Consider the following 23,042-nt stretch of genomic DNA (forward strand, 5'->3'; position numbering starts at 1 on the left):
TGGATGTTGTTGGTCTAGTAAAACCTTCCATGAAATGGCATAATGTTATTGAAAAAGTGTTTACTCTGCTTACAGAGCTTATTGAGATGCTTACATATAATTCTTGCTTTCTCCTTACTTTGTCATTCGAACTGCATGGTTTATTTACGAATGAATGTTGTTCTTCACTTCTTTCGTTTTCATGTAATTTCAGGCTTTGCTGCCTTTTGCATGCTTATTTTGAGGATGATGTAGGTGATTGTGGTTGTTTTTGTCTTCTTCTTTTCCCCTTACAGTTACTGTTTGAGCTATTTTGGGTGGTACATAGTAATGAAGTCATCAATTTGCCTTTTTTTCTAAATATTGAGAATGTTTATGGGTTTTAGTTTATCTTTCTTTTGCTTCCAAAAAATATTCCCTGTATGTTTTGTTTAGCCTCAAGTTTGCTTCTATTTGTGTTTAGGCACTGCAATTTTGATCTTTTTTTATATCTTAGGGAAGGTTGTTGAACTATGGAATATAAATCATTGCAATCGACTGAACAAGAAAAACCATTCATCAGCAACAATGATATTTTAGAAGAATTTCATGCAAAATTGCAGTCTAGTTGCTTAAAAGGAAGATAAGGACACAAGTTATTGTAGTCCACACCTTTCGCCTTTGATATTGAATAGTATAAGTTACTGATCAAATATATTAATAATGTCGTTGATTGAGTTGATATCATAAATTAACTTGGGACACTAACTTAAAATTGATGACACTATCATGATCAATAATTGTATTTATTTAATATTCTTAATATGATGTATTTATGTATTTAAATTTCGTTTTATTCACAATTTAATCTTTCTTTTAATATCATACTATATTTCATGTGCTATTATTATTAATTAGTTTTAAATCATACGTTTTATCATTTATGGTATGTTACTTTTAAATACATATCTATGTTTTAAATACGTGATTTCTGTACATATAATATATTAAGTCTTTTCCTGGGTTGGAGCCATGAGTCAATCAGATACCAATTCAGTTGAGATATTTCTAAAATAACTATTTATATACAAAGTAACAAATATTAATATGAGAATGTTATTTGTCTTATCACGTTTTTAATAAAATAATACCATGATAAGATCTGAACTTGAGATATACATATCAAATATTTAACTTTACCATTTCAATAAAAGAATCATTTAGTTTTTATATGAATTTTTAATAAATATATTGTTATATAATTTTTTTTCACCCACATCATGATCCGTGAATGTACTGTAAATTTAATTATATAAAAAAAATCTACGGATCCAAAACAATAAAAGTTTATTAGGTTACGTTAGGTAATTCAATCAATTTCAGATCAATTTTTTTTTTTGAAAAATCCATATAAAATTGTTATATATTGTTGAATACCTAAATTGATAATTGTTAATCAATGTTTTTAAAATTGGATTGGTGATCAAACTGATCAGATTACAAATTTCTGATTCGATCAAATAAATTATTAAAAATTCATAAAAATAAAAAATACATATATTAAAAAAATATTGGTTAAACTGCTAGTTCATCATATTTATATCAAATCGTGAGTCAAGATATTCAAATTCTCCAATTGAACCGATACCTTGATTAGTTCCTAATCCAATTGGTAAATTTGATTCTAAAATAATTGTGTTAACATATTTTCAAATACTTGATTTAAAAATCAATTATTAGAAAGTTTTACAAAATTAAATTCTTTAATCTATACAAATATATATAAAAGTGCCTTCCACCATGGATACCTGTTCATTTTTTTTATGTGAGATTTTTACGAGTAAATTTTAATTTCAATCCCTCTGAGGTTTAATCTATATATTTTAATTTAATATCTCAACTTTTATAATGTTATTAATTAGTCTAAATATTTTATTATAATTAAAATAATCATACAAATTTTTAAGAATTATTAGCACTGTTAAAATTTCTTATTAAATTCAAGATCCTTAGAAGGTTATTTTTGGTTAGATGAATGCCAAGTTTTTTTTTTTCAAAATGTCACACTAACATACAAAAATTCTAACAGTATTAACAAATGAACCTAAATTTTTAAATTTAAAAAATAGAGAGTAACTAAATTCCTGAAAATAAAATTATGGTGATTAAATTCTAACTATAAAGAGAGTATAAAAACTTTGAGTAAATTGTAACATTTGAATTTTTACATTATAATTTAGTCAAAAGAATAAATAATTAACCCAGGGTGAAAACCATATTAATGTATATAAATGAAACAAAGAATTTACAAAAAAAAAAAAGAACAAGAAAAAAATGGAATCAAGATAGAAAGTTTAACCCAAGAACAACTGATCAACATCTAATTCAAGATTAAAAGAACGGATTAAATGTTACAAAAATGTGTTGAAACTTCAAGAGAAATTACAATTTTTAGCAAAAAACAGATGTCGACAAATTAAAATTGAAGAACTTGCTGTAATTTTGGTGGTGAAAAGCTCAAAATTTCCAGCAGCATTCAATTGTTTTTGACCACTAACAAAATCCAGAGGCCATTTGAAGGTTATGGTTCATATTTTAGAGCTTGTATTTACCCGGAACTAACCGATTTCTCTTCGGAGACTTGATCCCTAGCAACATCTTTGTTTCTGTCCATGGCCTTCCTCAACAACTCGTAGCCGGCAAAGTTCATGGCACCTAAGGGAGCAATCCAGAAAAACCTCGGTACAGCTCCTTTGAACAGGGCGAGGGGTCCCTCGTGACGGAGTATAGAAAAGGCTACTGCTGACATTGATACGTTTCGGGCCCCGGATGTAGTCATCATTCTAGTTTTAATGACATCGAATGGTGTAGTAGTAACAGAAGCTAACCCTCCGGATATAGCTCCGACAACAACTGTTTCCCATGGTTCCAGTTCCCGTCTTATAAGTCGTTGGACAAACTAAAACAAAATGCAGAAGCAAAATGTTAGTTTGTATAAAAAATAATAGATTATAATTAAAGTCCAATAATTCAAAGGAATCCACATAGCTGGAGGCGAAAATAAAATATATCAGAGAGTATTTTTGTTACTGATTTGTCCGATGAACTGGTATTCTATTAGGCATATATTGGTTCTTAAACAAAATCTTACAAGGAACTTGCATTACTAAGGCAAGTGCACCATAGTGGCTTTGACTACTCCGGAAAATAAATTGGTGAAATGAAAATTCTCAAAGCGAATACAAAAGTAGATACCTTTTTGGATTCAGTGTATAGGCCCATCCCTGCAACATAGAATGGCAACTCACGACAAAGAGTGGCCCCAGTCCCACGGAAAAAGCCCTTCAGACCATCCTGCTGCCAAGTACCGATAAGAGCTTCTCCGACATTGTCATAAAGGCCAGCCTGCAAACGCTGCTTCAGTATCTCACAAGGTAAACGAGCCACTGTTCCTAGAACCGTACTGAAGAATGATGCCATGGATTCAACCTACAGAGCACATAAAGGAGACCTTAACACAATGTTGCAAATCAGTATTGAAATAAGTTTAATATGATATTATGATTCATTACTTTCCGGAATACAGAAATTAAGTGTGCAAGACTTCTTTCAGCACATGAGCAAAGAGAAGTAAACCCTCAAAAGCTATATTACTTGGACTCGAGTATGAGTGCTAGGCACGGGTATTTTCAATATTTTTAAAGATCTTCATATATTTGGAGAATCCCTAGAGGATCATACTCCCATTCCTAAGTTTGGATATGCAAATAAGGGGTGCTTCAAGGAAAACAAAAAATCGGAGCAACATAGCACAAAAGCACATGTGGATCTACTCACATAGAACGACAGAGTTAGTATGAGACTTCACAAGCACATGAAAACACTACTGACAAACAAGGGGATCTGGTACAATCTAAGAAATAGACAACCAATGACTTGGAAGTTCAAAATTTCTGTTTTCATAATCATATCAAAGAATTAAAATTTCCTAGAACAATTAGTTCAATTTTGGTAATTGTTTAGCTTCATGTATAGCGAATGCTTTGAATATGCACTACTATGTTACTCCGACTCTTCATTTTTCTTATAGTATCTGTGTCTGACACCAATATCTGATGCATATCCAAGTATTAGTACGAGGATATGACCATCCAAGAACCCTCCAAATACTTACACCCGAGTGTAAGTAACAAAGGTAGCTTGTTTAACATCATTTATACAAATAAGTAGAAATTTCCTTTAACATGTAACTTCTTGTTTTTCTTAGTTTCCATGACTAGTGGGGCAATGCCCATGAAATCAAGGGAATTTATAAACTAGCCCAAATGAAAAAGAGCTACATGAATGGCACTCGGAAGAAAACTTATATGACAACAGACATTGTAATAGTGCAACAAGTACCTGGATGTCAGGGAGGTTCGGAGCAACATTGATCAATACAAGCTTGCTTACTTCACATATACCTGTCCGCAATCCATGGCTGCAACATTGAAAGAAAAGCGATTACACGAATAAATAAGAGTAAGCAAAATCAAACTCCAAACTGAAAACAAATGATAAAAAAAAACAAGATATATGTTTATATATAACCTTGAAAACTGTCCAAGAATTGCAGGGATGGAACCCTTATATAACCCTCGTAATCCGATTTGCGGAATCTTTGACATAATTTCTGGGAATGTCAGGGTGGTTGATGCTTGCACCTGAGTCTGATAAAGTATGAAAACAGAAATGAAAAGAAGGAAAAAAACAAAAAAAATCATAAAAAATCCCTAATAACATAAACAGAATGTACCTTTACAGTATCAACAGGATGCATTACGGCCGAGGAGAATGCACATGACAGACCCCCAGCAAAAGCAGATTTAAGAACACTTTCACGCTGTATTTCTGCAGCTGGTGCAACAGCAACGGCAGTTGCAGCTTCGAACCAGATATTCCTGTATTTAACATAAAAAGAAGCTCGATTAATTGTGCTAGAGTTCATGTCCGAGTAAAAGAGCTTGGTTATGCTTAGAAAATTCAGCTTACTTGATAACTTAAACTGTTCAAACTCAAGTTCGACTTGACACTGACCAAGCCAATTTCAATATATACATTAACGAAGGTAAAAGAGCACATATGCCTTGTTTACACCCGTAGTTTAACGAAGGTAAAAGGGAGGACTGGAACTTTATGCTAAATATATACATTAAGTAACCGAGATGTAATCTTACGTTGAACTTCTAAAAGTGCAGCCAAACCAAAGACAACCGAACAGTAAATTAAATTTGACCTTGCGCTTCCACTATAGTTTCGGAATAAGACCCTTCAAATGGAAAATTAACCTTACCGAGGATCATCTTGATGTAGTCGGTCAGAAGGCAACAGAAGCATAAAATTGCGGAAGTGTCCATAGGAAACAGATTCTTCAGTGTCCATGTTCAAACATTGCATCATAGCAACAGCATTGTGTTCGTTTGCTGGAAGCCCGGCATTTTTAAGTGATACCAATATTTCACTCTTGTGGAGAGTCCCAGACTCACTTAAACAAAGAGAAGTATAAACTCGAAGAATGGTTGGCTCTTTCCATTCCATCAAGGACAAAAACTGCTTCCAGCCAAAGGATTTCGAAAATGGATTTCTTCTAGCCCGGCGCATGAATTCCCGAGAATACGTCAGTGGTAATTTTCTTTTTCTCATAGCAACTTCGAGATCTTCTAATGTTACTTGGCCATCACCATCTCTATCCAGTTCTTCAAAGAACCTCCTCCCTGAAAGAGTAATAACTGAGTTAAAGTCGAAGCATAACTATGTAACTCGGACTTGGATGTAAGTGAGTAGTTACTGTAGTACAGTTAATCACATTAGACAATATAAATTACCCCAACCTAAAATTAATGCCATGAAAACTGGAATGATAGCATCAACAACAAGTCACAAACGCAAAAAGAGCTTATTTATGCAATACCAAATGCTACAATCTCAATTTCCGAGTTTAATATGGATTGTGGAAAGGATCTAACAAGAAGCCAGAACTGAAAACTAACCAATTCCCACTTATTAAGCATGAAGATAAACACAATACAGAAATCGAGAAAGCTATAGTTCAAATTATGCTACTCATAATCTACAACATCATGCATTTCTTTAAGGATTGAGCTATTAAGAAACCAAATAAAAAACGAAATTGATGATGCAAAACTGATCATTTGCTAAGCTGTCTCATAAACCATACCTTCAGACTCGGTATATCTGAAGAACTCCTGGACAGAAAATAACTTCTTCTTGTCCGGATGGTCTAGCGAAGATTGGCTCAATGGTGGTAGTAGCTCAGTCAATTCCGTAAGTGTGACTGCCGGTAAAGTCGTTCTCAAACGCTCCACATTCGATAGAGGAACACTAAGCATCTGATCGGCCAGTTTTTGTGATGAACTACCACCAGTTTCTTCCCTACTGCGTATACTAACACCATCCTCACCCTCTGCATTCACAGAAGAAGCAACACCGGCAATACCAGATGGAACACCTCCCACCCTAGCAAACTTTAAATTTCCTAAAAATCCATTTACATCGACTTTTCGACCATCCAAAATACTTGCAACAGCTTTTAAATAATCAAGCTTTTGAAGATTTTGGGTCAACTGATCAAATGCAAACCCTATAAAGCATTCAAATGATACATCTTTCTGACCATGATTATGTTCCAAACCCTCATTCCTTGTGATAACCTGAGCCCTTGACTCTCTAGGCTTAAACTCAAATGGTGCCTTTGATTCCATGTCATGAATATATGAGCTTAGACACCCTTTATTTTCGTCCATTTTCCGAATCCATTCCTTCCCGGATTCAAACGAGCTCGGTATAGCCTGGACAAATCTGTTAACAAGCACTGACCAATTTGCTGCAAACAGCAACGGATTCATACAAGTCCCTTCAACCATATCAACATCTTTTCCTTTCAATCCTTTCCTAACTGCCTTGACCTTTTTATCATTCAGCTCATTTTCCGGCAAAAACATGCCAATAAAAACATCCATCGGAACCTTTATAGACAACCCTTTCATTCTCTCTTCACTACCAACACGACTCGACCGATTGTTAACACCGATCCTGTTCTTCACACCGAAGATTTGAACCTTACCATTCCAATCACTATCACTACCGTTCAATGGGGCAATCAATTCGATTTTTTTTCTTTTATCATTAGACACTCCCCAACAACTTTCAAGATCTTTCGCAGCTTTCTTAATACCTAATTCAATAGGTGAAAATGCTTCTTTTACGAACCAAATCCAATTCAGATTCGATTTGTTCGGATCACTTTTCGACATAATTTTCTCTATCAAGATTCAACAGGCAATAAACCCAAAAAGCATAAAAAATCAAGAGCCATTGACAAAAACCAGATCTTCAGCCAATTCAAAAGGTGAAGATAGCTTCTTTTACTACTTGAATCGAATCAAAATCAACCCCATTCCCGAAAAAGCCTAAAATTTGTCAATTTACTATTATAGAAACTTTAAAATTTGCTTTTCTCTTGAGATTCAGCAACAACCATGTTTCTACAACTCAAAAACCCAAAAAATAAAAATAAGAATCATGAGCCAGATTGAATTGAAAACTTCTTTTCCTAATTAAATCGAATCGAAAATCGATGCACTTCCCTGAGTATCCTAAAAAGCCGTCAATTTACTGTTACATAAACTCAAAATATGCACTTCTCTTAAGATTCAACAAGTTCACTGCACTAAGTAAAAAGAATCCAAGCTAGAACCAAAATTTCAACACAAAAATAAAAAGAAGAATAAGAACGCAGAAGAAAAAACTAAACCTTTTGTACACTAAAATTGCAGGAAATATGAAGAATTCACTTTGGGGAATGATTGGATGAAGAAATTGATGCTTTTTTAAAGCATTAGTACTTACAAAATTAGGCAAATGGGGTATTAGTTTTTAGTCTACTTTATGGAGAAAGATTCCATTTTTTTTGGAGAAAGACAATAGTTTTTAACAATGGATTCGTCTGAGTTCTTTTTGAAATAACAAAACAAGAAAAAAGGGTTTTTTTTCAAATGAAAGTGGAAATTGACGGGCAAAATTGGAATTATAAGATGGCATAGTAATAAAATTTAGATTTTTTTATTTTTTATTTTAACAAAATTCATTTTTGAACATAAGAATTTTTTTATATATTCAATTTAACATGATGACACTCTTCCATAAAAGTTTGTTGTTTGGATAAAATTTGAAGTCTATTTTTTATATAAGTCAAGTTTTAGATATTAATTTTTGTTTCGACCCGAATATTATGTTATAAAATAATATTATATTAATTATATATGTTAAATAATAATTATATATTTATATTGATATTGAATCACTAATTTAATAACAATTAAATTTATTGTTCAAGACTAAAAGAAATTTATCCAACTAAATAATTTAACCCAAAATATAAAATTTTAAATCTATATTTAATATAATAAAATATTTATTATATTTATTAGTGTTTTTTAATATAATAAAATATTTATTAGTTTGGACATTGTTGTCAATGCAAGAAGACATGGGTTCGAGTGCATTGAAGTGCATTATTCTCCTATTTATGGGCCGGGAGGGGCTTATGGATAATTCTAAACATTATCTTAAAAAATAGATATGATCAGAACTTATAATGAGATTGTTAAAAAAAAGTATACCCTAAATATGATAAAATAAAGTATATAAAAAGATTATTCCAGTCAAAAGGATTGATGATAAGTCAACAAAGGGCACCTTAGTTAATATAATTTCAAAAGAAAATTATTTAAGATGGAATCTCAATATAATCAAACAAGATATGGAAGAGAGAATAAATATTTTATATAAAAGCTTTGAAGTAAAAATATATTTTATATTTTATATAATTAGAATTTAATTCATTTACTTTAATTTTTAAAAAATTAGTTTCTTTATTTTTAGCATTTAAAAATATAAATTTAATTACGAATATTATTAAAATTCTTTTGTTAAATTTAAATTGATTAAAATATTCTTTTTTGTTTCATGACTATTAAGTAAGATTTTTTTTTACTTTTAAAATATTATACTAATGAATTTGATAGAACAATTTGACTTTAGTTAACAATTGGACATGATTTTTAAAATTTTAAAAAAAAGATTAAATTCTTGAAAAATAAAAATAAAAAAATTTAATTTTAAATGAGAAAAAATATAGAAAATTAAAGTATATTTCAACAAAGTTATTATTAGGCTACATTGCTAATCAATTACTTTAAAACCAACTTCATTTTATTAATTTTATATTCATCCTTGATTTTCATATATTTATATAAATTTTGTATATTAATATTTTATGTTGTAATGATTTCCAAGAATTGACATTTAATAATTAAAAAATTATTATAAATATATATAAATATCAAAGAATAAATCAAATTTGAGCTGATCGTATTTCGTTCGGATACGAGTTCTTTTTATTATTTGTTCAGTCATGTGAATGTTGTAAAAAACTTGGATAAGTGAATGTTATAACAACCGGATCAATAGTTAAATTTATTAGAGATTATTCACTAATATAGATTGCCTCTTATATGACAAAACAATATTTATTATGTAACTTATCATTTGTTTAAAACCATTGCTAATCCTACCTTAATTAGTGGTTGAGGGTTCGATCTTCGTCTTGGGTGTGGAGTAGTTTTAAAACTTGTGGCTAGTGTCTACCTTCTTAATGGGCCTACCGAACGCAAAAGGTTAATCATTTGACTCACTCCAGTAGATACCTTAAACAAAAAATAAAAAATAAAACCATTGATAATCAATAAACCGATATTTACTTAAATGTTTATTTTACATGGTGAGAAAATGTGTGCATAGAATAAAATAATAATAAATGAATATTTATTAATTCCAATAAATACAAAATTTTACTACACTTGGAAGCTTTTAATATATATGAAGCATTATCAATAAGTAGTTGGGTACAGTAAAAAAATACATTACACTCTCAAAAGGGAGAACCTAAGTTTAAACTTTGGAAACAATATTATTAAGAGGGACAGCCACGAACCCCGAACATGGACCATAAAACAGACATGAAGAATATAAAATATATATATATGTACGAAGCATTGGCAAATATCCAGTAGAAACAGGTAGTTATATCTACTTTGAAGAAACAATTGATTCATCAAACAAAAAACAAATGCCTTGGCAACCAGTGCTCAATAAGAAATTTGCATATTTTGATGCTTGAAAAGGGTTTTTGGTGTCAGCCTCAGCAGCTTGTATGTACATTTCTTCAGCTTCCCACTCATTGTTTCTCACTTGCCATAAGAAATCAGCATATAGTCCCAATGCCTCGGCATCTTGAGGTTCCACCTCAATAGCACGTTTGAAGCACTCTTCTGCCCTGCATATACCATACCAAAAAATAAATGGTATGAATCTGATATGGATGTGAAACATCACAGACTTTTTCTGAAAGTAATGAATTATGTTGCCTTGAGATCGAGAAGACAAATAAAAGCTGCAATTTTACCTGTCGTAGTCCTTGACAACAAGGTGGAGAAATTGAGCATAATTTGATAGCAAAAGAGCATTATTAGGCTCCTCAGCAATACGCATTTGGTAAACAAGATTCCTTTTGGAATGAACTTCATAGTTATCTGGTTCAATCCCCACATGCAATGGAGAAACCAATTGTTGCCTGACCTTAGCACATTGATCTTCTTCTTCTTTTTTTTCACTTTCCTTGTCTGAAACCAACATGGTTTCTATAACAACATTTTGAGTGAATCCTTGTCGTTGGATTGCATCAAAACAAGCTTTTCCCGCCATTGATTGAACAGAAAAGTTTGCCAAAAGAAGCATGACGTAAACCATGAGTGTCGGTGCTTCGGAAAACACTTGTTGGAACAGCCATACAAATGTTAACGTCATGTCTTGTTGGATTTTAGACAAGACAACCACTAAATCTTCTGAATAAAGACTATCCCTAATCATTAGCGTGTAGTTTTGGATCTCTCTGATGATCAAAACTAATGAAGAAATGGCGTTTTTAACTGAGGAATGTGCAAATTCAGTTGCATTATCAACGAAACTACCCAATTTCCCTTGCTGTTTTCGCTTTATGAACCTTAGTGAATGTGAGATCCCCACGTTGTTTGCTTTTTGTTCGATGGTGAACCTTTGAATCTCGTCTCTTTCAGGCCAATTCGGTGGCTCGGGACAAATTCCAAGTGATGTGGGATCAATGAACTCGACCTTTGATGGCAAAAGCTGCTTCGAAGGATTCAATTTTATCCTCTTGTGAACAACGTTTTCATGGGGGAAGCCATTGAAGCTTGAGCAACAATCAGCTTTCAACTTTCTTGAGCTAAAATGTGATGAACGATGAAGGCGACCAAAGTCCAAACATTGCTTGCACTTAACTTGATTGCCACATCTTATAGATGATATTAAAGAGGGTGACTTTTGTGGGGTTTTGAATATTGACATTTGTAGATTCTTTGTAGGTGTAAACTTTAGTTCCATTGCTCAATTTGGTCACAATCTGTTAATAAAGCAATGGAAGAAAACTCATTAAAGCTCAAAACATAAGTATAAAACCTCACAAGAGCAGCTTCAACATAAGTATCCAAACCGTACCCACAAATCAAAACATGACAATGAATAGTTTCACCTATACCGAAAGCCTCTAAGGGTGGGTTTGGATGGGCGATTGGGTGCGGTGCGATTAACTTACTCTTTGTCTCACGCTACAGTATCACTACAATATCTAATCTCACCGTCACCGCTGTTTTTACATTAACCGCAGGTAAACGCACCGCCCATCCAAACTCACCCTAAATTGGAAGAATATTTAATCACGGTGGAGAATATGTAATTTGAAGATGAAATTTTGGCTAATAACATCCGGCGATAGTAGAGTAGGGATTCTTGAGGGAAACTGAATTTAGAGGTTAAAGTGATTAAAGAATGGAAGAGAAGGGTATCTGGTTTGGGGATGGAAAAGAAGAGGTGGCGAGTGTAGCTAATGGGTGAAGTGGCGGCGTAACCAAAAGAAAGTAATTTGGTGATGACGATCCGTGTATAGACTTGTTGGAGAGGTTTGAGACGTGGGTATGCTTGCAAGCATGAGTAAAATCTTATTCGATTCAAAAAATTCGATAAAAATTTTAAATTTTTAATTAAATAGTTTGAGTTATTCAAGTTAAACAAGTTATTTGATTCAACTCAAATAAAAAAATAAAATTCTTCGATTTAACTCAAATATGAATTACAAAGTTCTAGTTATCCGAAAATCCAAATAAGAAAAAATAAAACTACAATCATTTTGATAAATGTTTACATTTTCTAAAGTTAAAAGTCAAAACCATTAAATTAGAAAGTAAAACTATGTCGTTTGATAAATGTTTACCAATCAATCTTACTTATGTAGTTAAATAATCTTGTACTTCATCTACTAGTTAAATAATCAATATATGTAAATGCAACATTGAATATAAATAATAGAATTCGTTAACTCAATTTGACTTAACTCGAAATTTTTTGACTCGATTCGACTCGATTCAAATAAATTTTAAATTGAATTCGATTGCTAAAATAGGATTCATCAACTCGACTAATTCAAAATTTTTTGACTCGATTTGATTCGACTCGATCAAATACTTAATCCTACCTACTTGGATAATTGAGTGGTAGATTGGTGAATGTGAAAGGGTGGTCGTTGATGAAGTTGTTTGGCTTCCCTAGAAAGTTGCCATGAAAAAAGAGAGAAGGGGAGAAAGGGCGGGAAAATTTTGAGATCAATATCCATAGTCAGAAAAGATTTTGGGTGATTGTAGGGAAAATTTTTGGCGGGTAATTAGCAAAACGATACGACTCTAACATTGGGATATTTATAGAGAAGTCCTTAATTTTAGTCAAAAATTAAAAAAATACTTAATGTGTCACATCACTATTAAATTCCGGACTCTTACTACTAAAGTATGATGACTGAACTCTCAATTATATATCTAAATTATGAAATGATATATTTGAAAAGTTTTGTCCAATGTTCTTTCCATTCGTGCATTACTCTTGTAGAATATCAATGGTCTCTTAAGGTTTTATCTGTTTACCTAATTTAGTAACTTTTATATTAAAGTTTCATTGTATCTCCAACAATGAAAATGTTCATCATTTTCCAAAGTAACGAATAAATCATTTGTTTAAAAGAAATGAACCATAGTCATATCTCATTTTTATAAATTGATCAATGTCTTTAAGAAGATACCATTAACTCTTTATTTGATCTGCGATTCTAATATATATAAGTGAATTTACATCATGTATAAGTAGCATATTCATCATACCAACCTTTTGCTTATTATTTTGAGATGCATTTGTTTTTAATATATCAAAGTATACAAGTTGAGAAGGGATTGTATAAAACTGCGATTCTACGTCATCCATATATTTTTCCAATAGGAGAATGACAAATCAGATTTTTCCTCTTGAAAAAATTCAAATCCAATAAAAAATGCTAAAAATAAGGAGGAAAAATCTGACTTGTCAATCTCCTATTGGAAAGGGATAAAGATGACGTGGAATCACAGTTTCATTCAATATTTTCTCATACAAATCATACATATGTAATCTTTTACACACTCAAGATTAAGGTAAGTACATAATGAATGTCACAAGTTAATTCATTCATAAACATATTTAGGATTGATTTATCTTGGGTCTAGTGCAAAACATTTTCAATCCAAATTATCACATCTATGCCTAGGGGTGTGCATTCGGTTAACCGACCCGAAATAGCTATAATCGAATTAACCGACCTTCTAAAATTTTTAATCGTTAACCGAACCGAATTTTTTTAAAAAAATTAACCGAACCAAACTTTTTTCGGTTAAACCGGTCGGTTAACCGAATTAACCAAAAATCATATGATTTTTATTTTTGGTTAAAAATTAACCGACTTAACTGATTTAACCGACTTAACCGATTTAACCGATTTAACCGACTTAACCGAGAAATTGAAAGAAATGGGAAAACAGAGAGAAGGGTGAGTGAGAAGAATTCCACGGAAGAGGAGCTGAAGAAGGCATTGAAAGGAGCTTGAAGTTGTCGCAGAAATTAAAATGTAAGGATTTGGTTTGGTTTCTATGCCTTGTATGTTTGGATTAGTAATTACTGCAAGTAGAATTAAAAAGAAAGAAGATTTTGATTGTGAGTTTTGGATATTTGAACTAAGATGAAACAATCAAATAGGCTCCGTTAAATAAGCCTTGCAGGAAGCTCTAACATGATGTATATGAAAAAGGCATAAGATATGGGGCCAATGGGCAGTATTGATGAAAGAAATATAGTTGTAAAGATCTCCTGGTAGATTGAATAAACATATCTCCATCTTCCATTTCTGCTCACCAACTATTGGAAGCTTTGTGTCTATCTCTATTCTGCATGGAAATGATAAACCACATCCAAGAGACAATTAAGTCGTTGCCTAACAAAAGTTTAACTTGGTTGTCATGATTGATGAAATGGAAGCTTTTTCCAATAATCTTGAATGCATTTCAGTGGTACATGCTAAAACCTAGATATCAAATTCATGAAGTAAAAGGTAGAAGAAACTAGTATAGGAAGCCATTGAGATTTCAAACCTTAAACAAGGAAGGGTATTCAGTATTGTAACTTAAATTACTCTTATAATAACAGGGTGGAACAAACTTAGTAGTTGAAGCAGAAAGCCAGAAACTAACTAGAAGCAATGAGTTTACATGGGTAGCACTTGGTCTTTCCCGACCCTTCTCATCAGGCCAAACAAAAAGCAAGCACCGGCTTCTGAAAACAATTTCCAGAAAACAACTTGGTATTTCCCGACCCTTCCTACCATTTCCAGAGAAACCAATCAAAACCCATATTTCTGAAAACACACTAACTTTTTCCTTCTTTTTGGCTCAAGCAAACAAGCGGGGAAGTTCGAACACAAAATTAACCCTAAAGCGGCCATTAAAGAGGTGCCCTTGAGCAGTATTTAGAATTAAACCTTAAAAATGTACTACTCACGGTAACATACAATCGCAAACACCTGAGTATGGCCTCAAAATTTTCATCATCATTTGCAGATGCCGGATAGGTTCGAAGTTCGAACAGCACACACAAGTATTCATCGCACGTAAAATTTGTATTCGATCTTCTCTACATTTTCTATTTCGTTGTTTATAGGAATAGATCCTCAATAAAAAATATTATCTTAAAAAATAAAAATAATAAAAAAATTAATGATGCATGATTATAATCACATAAATGTCACAACCTTTTTTCTTTTTCTTTTTTTTTTTAAGACGGTAGAAGAGTCCAAAACATTAATCACTAGTCTTTTCTTATATTTTATTTATTTTGTTCATAAGACACAATTTTATGAACCACATTTTTTGCTTTTCCACCTTTTTTTACTTTTTTTTTTATGTTTTTTTTTGTGGAAATTCAAGATCTCGCACCTCATTGAAAATGAAACATAAACAAAAAGCTGGGGAGCCGAAGAATCAATAATGTTTCAATCATGGTAGCCTCGCTTTATATCTGTCAAACTGTTGGGGCTACTTTGCTCCAATCTTTATTTTTATTTGGATCTGTTTGCTTCTGTTAGAATTAAAATTTTACCAATAAAATTATTTTTTATTTAATTTTAATTATAAATAGGTTTGAATGATTTTAGATAAGATACATATATACTTTTTTTTAAAGCTTGCAGCGTGATTAGTAGGGGCGAGCATTCGATTGAATCAAGTCAAATCGAGTGAAATTGTTCGAGTTAAATTAAAAAAATTAAACATGTCAAATTAAAATCTTGTTAGAGTATACTAATTCCGTGTTATAGCACATAAATTTGAAATCATTAATTAACTTATTTAAGTTTTAAAATTATTATTTTAGAAATTTTTTAAAATTTTAAAATTTTATATATTCTTTAGAATTTTTATAATTTTTTTTAAAAAAATATAAATTTTTATAAATATTTTGATTTTTTGAAAATTATTTTGATTTTGATTTTGATTTTTGTAATTTTCATAGAGAGAGATCAATTTGTTCATTTTTAAAATTGACAGTAACTAAAAAGATATTTACACCAATCTATTATTCAACTCGACTTGAATTTAAAACTCGAATAACTCGATTTAATTAACTCATAATTCGATTTTTTAATCGAATCGAGTTTTAAATTACTTAGGAATAACAAAGATTATTCATAAAACTTTTTCCATTCGACTTCACAATTCTGTACAAGGCAAGGCATTCCACGAGAACAAAGGAGCCGATGCATAGCCTCATAGACCCCGACATGTCGGCTTTATGGCATTAGAAGCAAATAAAGGAGCAGCTCTCTCTCAACCCATATATAGTTGTATTCCAATTTCCATATGGCTACCGGACACCTATTTTACAAGTCCAGATTAGTAATACAAGATTTTTCAACTCTAAAAGACAAGGTTCTGCGCTGGTGGAAGCACATAGTGGCCGCCAATTTTTACTGGCCACATTTGAAGAAAGATGTTAAATCTTATGTCCAGAATTGCCTGACTTGTCTGTTGAATATTGGCAATATCCCACATTAAGAAAAGATAGAAATGGAGGGGGTTTGGTTTGTTATATATAGAACCCCTCCCCCTTTGGTTGTATTATCCCAAAATCTTCTCCTTTGTAATATTTCTAGAGGAAATATTAATTTGGTAGTGTCCGAGGACGTAAGCTAAATTGGCCGAACCTCGTTAAAACTCTGGTATTTTATTTCTTATTTGTTTGCTTTTATTTAATAGCTTTATGTTGGTTATATTTATTTAGTTATTATTGCTATAAATATCTAAGTGAGTTCTGTCTAGTTGTTGGGTTTTAAGCGGGACCATTGTGACCCCTCCAATTTAACTGGGAATTTTCTTAGTATAATTGTTGGCATAATAATTATCTAAATATTTCTGATAATATTGTTATTAATATTATCGTCGATTCCGCAACAATTGGTATCCGAGCCAAGGTTTTGTAGTATGCTCTGTGTTTGCAGCTTAGTCTGATCTTACACATCAGAAACATTTCCTAAAGCTTGTGGGTATTCTGCATTTGGTGGCTATTAAGTAGAAGCTATGGCAAAAATGACAGAAGAAAAACCATCCATATCAACAACTTCCACTTCGTACATTTTGCCGAGGATTGGAACTGCAAATACGAGATTTGTAGTGGAAATTTTTGATGGAACAGGTCATTTCGGCATGTGGCAAAGTGAGCTTCTAGATGCCCTCTTTCAACAGGGTCTAGATATTGCCATTGAGGAAGAAAAACCAGAAGGGGTTGATGATAAAGAATGGAAGACCATCAACCGATTGGCATGTGGTACAATTCGATCATGTCTTTCCAGAGAGCAGAAGTATACATTCAGTAAAGAGACTTCTGCAAGTAAATTGTGGAAAGCATTGGAGGAGAAATTTCTGAAGAAGAACAGTCAAAATAAGTTACATATGAAGAAAAGACTGTTTCGTTTCAGTTATGTTCCTGGTACCACGATGAACGAGCACATTACCAATTTTAATCAGCTGGTGGCTGATTTGTTGAATTTGGATGTGACTTTTGAAGACGAAGACTTGGCGTTAATGTTGTTGGGATCGCTTCCTGAGGAGTTTGAGTACCTTGAAACTACTCTACTTCATGGAAAATCGGAAGTAACTTTCAATGAAGTAACTGCTGCATTGTATAGCTATGAACTACGCCGAAAGGATAAGTTGAAAGGTTCAGGTGAAGCAGCAGTGGAAGCATTGGTAACAAGAGGTCGTCAGCAAAGTCAGTCTAAGGGGAAGAGAAGAAAGTCCAAAGGTCGAGCTGTTGCCAAAGATGAATGTTCTTTTTGCAAAGAAAAAGGACATTGGAAGAAAGATTGTCCAAAATTGAAGAAAAAAGGGAAGACTCCGCAAGATGCAAATGTTGCAGAATGCAATAGTGAAGCAGAGTCAGACTTTTCTCTTAGTATGACATCTTCAACATTATATACAGATGAGTGGATCATGGATTCTGGTTGTTCCTATCATATGTGTCCCATTCGGGAATGGTTCTTTGAATTTCAAAAACTAGATGAAGGGGTTGTTTACATGGGTAATGATAACACATGTAAAATAGCCGGGATAGGTTCAATTAAACTGAGGAGTCATGATGGATCTACTAGAATTTTGCGGGATGTACGATATGTCCCAAAGTTGAAGAAGAATCTCATCTCTTTGGGGTCGTTAGAATCTAAAGGCCTAGTTGTGACAATACGAGATGGAGTTCTTAAAGCAACTTCAGGAGCATTGGTGATGTTGAAAGGCATAAGAAAGAACAATCTGTATTACTACCAAGGTAGTACAGTGGTCGGGACAACAGCAGCAGCAATTACGAGTACCAAGAAGGACGCTGAGGCAACACAGCTGTGGCATATGCGTTTGGGCCATGCTGGTGAAAAATCCTTGCAAACTCTAGCCAAGCAAGGATTATTGAAAGGTACAAAGACTTGCAAACTTGAATTTTGCGAGCATTGTGTTCTGGGAAAACAACGAAGGGTGAAATTTGGCACTGGGATTCACAATACTAAAGGTATTCTGGATTATGTGCATTCTGATGTATGGGGACCGTCCAAGACTCCATCACTTGGAGGAAGACGTTATTTTGTCACCTTTATTGATGATTTTTCCAGACGAGTTTGGGTGTTTCCTATGAAGAACAAAGATGAGGTGCTTGAAGTTTTCCTTAAGTGGAAAACTAAAGTTGAAAATCAGACAGGAAGGAAGATTAAGGTTCTCCGATCAGACAACGGTGGAGAATATAAAAGCGATCCTTTCCTGAAGATATGCCAAGATTGTGGCATAGTAAGGCACTTCACCGTAGGTGGAACACCGCAACAGAATGGGGTGGCAGAGCGTATGAATCGAACGCTTGTGGAGAAAGTTCGATGTATGTTATCTAATGCTGGATTAGATAGAAAGTTTTGGACTGAGGCTGTGACGTACGCTCAACATCTCATCAATCATTTGCCATCATCTGCTATAAATGGCAAGACTCCTTTGGAGAAATGGTATGGAAAACCTGCTACTGATTATGACACCTTGCGCATTTTTGGTTCTATTGCATATTATCATGTGAAAGAATCAAAGTTAGATCCAAGAGCAAAGAAGGCTCTATTCATGGGCTTCAATGCTGGTGTTAAGGGATATCGTTTGTGGTGTCTAGAGGCAAAGAAGACGATAATCAGTAGGGATGTTACCTTTCATGAATCTGCCATGTTGAATAAGGTAAATCCAGAAGGAGTGAGTAGTACTTCGCAGCAGGTGGAGTGTACTCCGCAGCAGGTGGAGTTTGAGCAGAGTGTGGTAATTCCAGCAAAAGGTACCACTAGTGATTCTTCATTGGCAGATGCAGAGTCAGATGAGGAAGAGGTTTCTACCCAAGAACCTCAACAGCAATCAGAGCCAATTGCAGTCAGAAGGCAGAGACGAGAAATTCAGAAACCTGCTCGTTTCACTGACACGGTAGCTTATGCACTTCCAGTTGTTGATAATATTCCATCCACTTACACCGAAGCCATTCAGAGTTTAGAGAATAATAGATGGTTAGGTGCAATGGAAGAGGAAATGCAATCTCTAGAGAAAAACAAGATGTGGAAGCTGGCACAACTACCAAAAGGGAAGAAGGCGATTGGTTGCAAAATTGAAGACACTATTGAAGTTTGTGTTATGAGAAGATGTTCGAAGATGTGGAATATCGCCAAGGTGGAGATTTGTTGAATATTGGCAATATCCCACATTAGGAAAAGATAGAAATGGAGGGGGTTTGGTTTGTTATATATAGAACCCCTCCCCCTTTGGTTGTATTATCCCAAAATCTTCTCCTTTGTAATATTTCTAGAGGAAATATTAATTTGGTAGTGTCCGAGGACGTAAGCTAAATTGGCCGAACCTCGTTAAAACTCTGGTATTTTATTTCTTATTTGTTTGCTTTTATTTAATAGCTTTATGTTGGTTATATTTATTTAGTTATTATTGCTATAAATATCTAAGTGAGTTCTGTCTAGTTGTTGGGTTTTAAGCGGGACCATTGTGACCCCTCCAATTTAACTGGGAATTTTCTTAGTATAATTGTTGGCATAATAATTATCTAAATATTTCTGATAATATTGTTATTAATATTATCGTCGATTCCGCAACATTGTCAACTAAACAAGTACCAAACATAGCGCCAATCGGCCTACTGCAGCCCTTACCAATGCATGAACAAGTTTGGGAGGATATTTCACTAGACTTTATCGTTGGAGTCCTAATTTCTAGTGGCTTCAACATAATCCTGGTGGTGGTTGATCAATTTAGTGAATATGCTATCTCATCCATTCACTTCCAAAACTGTTGCTGGCTTGTTTGATAGGGGAGTCGTTCGTTTGCATGGAATTCCAAGCTTCACTCTTGAGTACTTTCTGTCAAGAGCTCTTCTGTCTTAGTCCTTCACATGGGGATTGCTTATCATCCACAATCCGATGGCTAAACGGAAGTGGTCAACCGTTGTTTGGAGACCTATTTACATTGTTTCACACATGAATAACCTAAATCCTGGTCTAAATTTCTTCTTTGGACAGAATACTTGTACAATACAAGCTTTCATTCTTCATCCAAGATGAGTCATGACCCCTTTTCAAATTGTGTGTGGAAGAGAGATCCAACTTTACACTCGTATGTTTTAGGCGAAACATAACTTTCAGAATTGGAGGAACAATTGATTGCTCAATGCACTATGCTGCAGATGTTGCGCAATAACCTTTGATGTGCCCAATCACAAATGAGATCCCAAGCAGATTCGAAAAGGCTTAAAATCTTCATTTAGCGTTGATGGTCTTATAATTGGGAGAAGTATCCACCCATACGGACCCATAATATTTCAAATAAATCTCCCTTTCTTTGTCTTTTACTTGTTTACAACTCTACTTTTAGCTCATATCATTGTCGTTCTCGTCTTGGAGTCTAATCTCGTTATCACCATCACAGTGCTCTAAGCTCTATCATCACAAAGTCATCCGATAATGGTTTCCATAGATTTAGCAAGGCACTTGCCTTGGTGAATATTAGAACACAACTAGAATAAGAAAACTAGAACCACTACAACATTTGCAGAAAATAGAATTATCTGAAACTAGAACCACGGAAATTGTTGACACCAATTTTTTTTTGATTGAAAAGGGGGTCGACTTGGGTTTTGAAAATGAAAACGGGAGTCGCCACCAATCCTTTTTTATAAGGTGTTATTGGATCACCTTGCAAAGCGGTTGTTTTTAATAAACCATTTAATTTTATTAAAATAACGATTTTAGTCCACGAAATTCAGAAAAACGGGTTCGGGAGTCGGTTACGCACGAGAAAGGATTAGCACCCTCGATACGCCCAAAATTGGTACCTAGTTGATTACTTAATGTCTTAGTGTTGAAAAACTGAAAACTTTAGAAAGATTTAAAATACGATCTAAAAAAAACTTGAATGATATGGATTGAAATTTAAGAGGATATTTGGCTATTCGGTCAATCAAGAAATCAAAACCCAGCACATTAGGGCACGCTCCTCGAATTTCTAAACGCAAAACATTGCCTTATTTTGAAATTTTTAAAAGGATATTTAGCCATTTGGTTGGATGAAAAAAATCGACACTCAGCACCTTAGGGCATGTTTTCTCGAATTTCCAAACACAAAACATTGCCTTATTTTGAAATTTTTAAAAGGATATTAAGCAATTTGGTTGAATGAGAAAAATCGACACCCAGCACCTTAGGGCATGTTTTCTCGAATTTCCCAAACGCAAAACATTGCCTTATTTTAAAATTTTTAAAAGGATATTAAGCAATTTGGTTGAACGAGAAAAATCGACACCCAGCACCTTAGGGCATGTTTTCTCGAATTTTTCAAACGCAAAACATTGCCTTATTTTAAAATTTTTCGTCTTTGATAAATCCGAGTAAAATGTAAGATAATGATAATAATGATAATGTAAATAACACAAGCAAAATAAGAAAAGATAAATAAATAAGATGGCAAATATATAATGAAAACAAATCAACAAATAAAAGTAAATAAACAAATAAAAAATTAAAGCACTTAAATAAAATAATAATAATAATAATGAGCATGTAAATAAATAAATAAATTAACACCAAATAAAACAATAGTAGTGAATAACATTATAATATATATATGTATATTAGAATTATAAAGCATAAAAATATACGTATGTGTATATAAGAATATGTAAGCATGTATATATGAAAATTAAAAATATGCATATATAAGATTATTAAACATATATATATGAAAATTAAAACGTATATAGGACATACATAATATATGATATAAAATATAGTATATATTAGGGAAGTATATAAATACATAAATATGTACATAAATAATAACAAAGGGATAAATGTAATATATCCTAAAACATGTACGTATATATTAAGATAATAAAAATACATGCATATATATATAGATTATAAAATAGATATGTATATAAAAATGAGTATTTGTATTAAATAAGTTAAAGAAAAGATATATATATATATAAGTATATATATAAACAATTATATAATAAAAATAGTATAATAAAACATATATATCTAAAACTTTCATAAGTGAATATAAATAAAAACATAACAATAATAACAATAATATTAATAAATATACTAATAACAATAATAATAATAATAATAATAAAATTGCTAAATATGGACTTAATCGAAATAAAAACGAAAGTATTGGGCGAAATCGAAATAAATAAAAAGACAAAAGGGACTAAATCGTGACGCGTGCCGAAATAGGGGGGACCGAAACTGAAAATAAACCGAATCCCCAAAACGCAGCGTAGCAGTGGACTAAATTGAAACAAAAATAATATTATGGGGCTAAATTAAAAATAAAAGGAAATGATGAAATAGGACCAAATTGAAACACGCCGCGAATCGGAGGGACTGCACGAGAAAATATCCCCCTAAGCGAAAACACGCGGGTCCTCCCCTCGGGTCGGGTTACCGCGCGGGTCAGGGCTTGTCAAAACGGCGC

The 23,042-nt window shown here is 32.9% G+C and overlaps 2 protein-coding genes across 2 annotated transcripts; both read right to left on the reverse strand.

Annotated features, from left to right (window-relative positions):
- Nucleotides 1–2,328: 2,328 nt before the first annotated feature.
- LOC107891172 (calcium-dependent mitochondrial ATP-magnesium/phosphate carrier protein 1) lies at nt 2,329–8,042 on the reverse strand. Its single transcript, XM_016815870.2, has 7 exons — nt 6,176–8,042; nt 5,291–5,711; nt 4,754–4,898; nt 4,549–4,667; nt 4,360–4,438; nt 3,214–3,447; nt 2,329–2,917 (listed from the first exon to the last, which is right to left on the reverse strand). The coding sequence occupies exons 1-7, from the start codon at nt 7,269–7,271 to the stop codon at nt 2,567–2,569; spliced, it is 2,445 nt and encodes an 814-aa protein (XP_016671359.2). The 5' UTR covers nt 7,272–8,042; the 3' UTR covers nt 2,329–2,566.
- Nucleotides 8,043–9,862: 1,820 nt separating this feature from the next.
- On the reverse strand, nt 9,863–11,533 carry LOC121218588 (uncharacterized). The gene is made up of 2 exons (XM_041096035.1): nt 10,484–11,533; nt 9,863–10,354 (listed from the first exon to the last, which is right to left on the reverse strand). The coding sequence occupies exons 1-2, from the start codon at nt 11,476–11,478 to the stop codon at nt 10,108–10,110; spliced, it is 1,242 nt and encodes a 413-aa protein (XP_040951969.1). The 5' UTR covers nt 11,479–11,533; the 3' UTR covers nt 9,863–10,107.
- Nucleotides 11,534–23,042: the final 11,509 nt, after the last annotated feature.

Source organism: Gossypium hirsutum, chromosome D06, assembly GCF_007990345.1.
Source record: "Gossypium hirsutum isolate 1008001.06 chromosome D06, Gossypium_hirsutum_v2.1, whole genome shotgun sequence".
In the NCBI taxonomy this organism is placed as follows: Eukaryota; Viridiplantae; Streptophyta; class Magnoliopsida; order Malvales; family Malvaceae; genus Gossypium; species Gossypium hirsutum.

What these genes read in the sequence shown, in the direction of transcription:
- LOC107891172 (XM_016815870.2), bottom strand. Translation starts at nt 7,271, where the DNA reads ATGTCGAAAAGTGATCCGAACAAATCGAATCTGAATTGGATTTGGTTC. An exon ending in CAGATATACCGAGTCTGAAG is followed by an intron (nt 5,712 to 6,175) that starts GTATGGTTTATG and finishes TTACTCTTTCAG; the next exon opens with GGAGGAGGTTCTTTGAAGAA. An exon ending in TATACACTGAATCCAAAAAG is followed by an intron (nt 2,918 to 3,213) that starts GTATCTACTTTT and finishes ATTTTGTTTTAG; the next exon opens with TTTGTCCAACGACTTATAAG.
- LOC121218588 (XM_041096035.1), bottom strand. Translation starts at nt 11,478, where the DNA reads ATGGAACTAAAGTTTACACCTACAAAGAATCTACAAATGTCAATATTC. An exon ending in GTTGTCAAGGACTACGACAG is followed by an intron (nt 10,355 to 10,483) that starts GTAAAATTGCAG and finishes TGGTATATGCAG; the next exon opens with GGCAGAAGAGTGCTTCAAAC.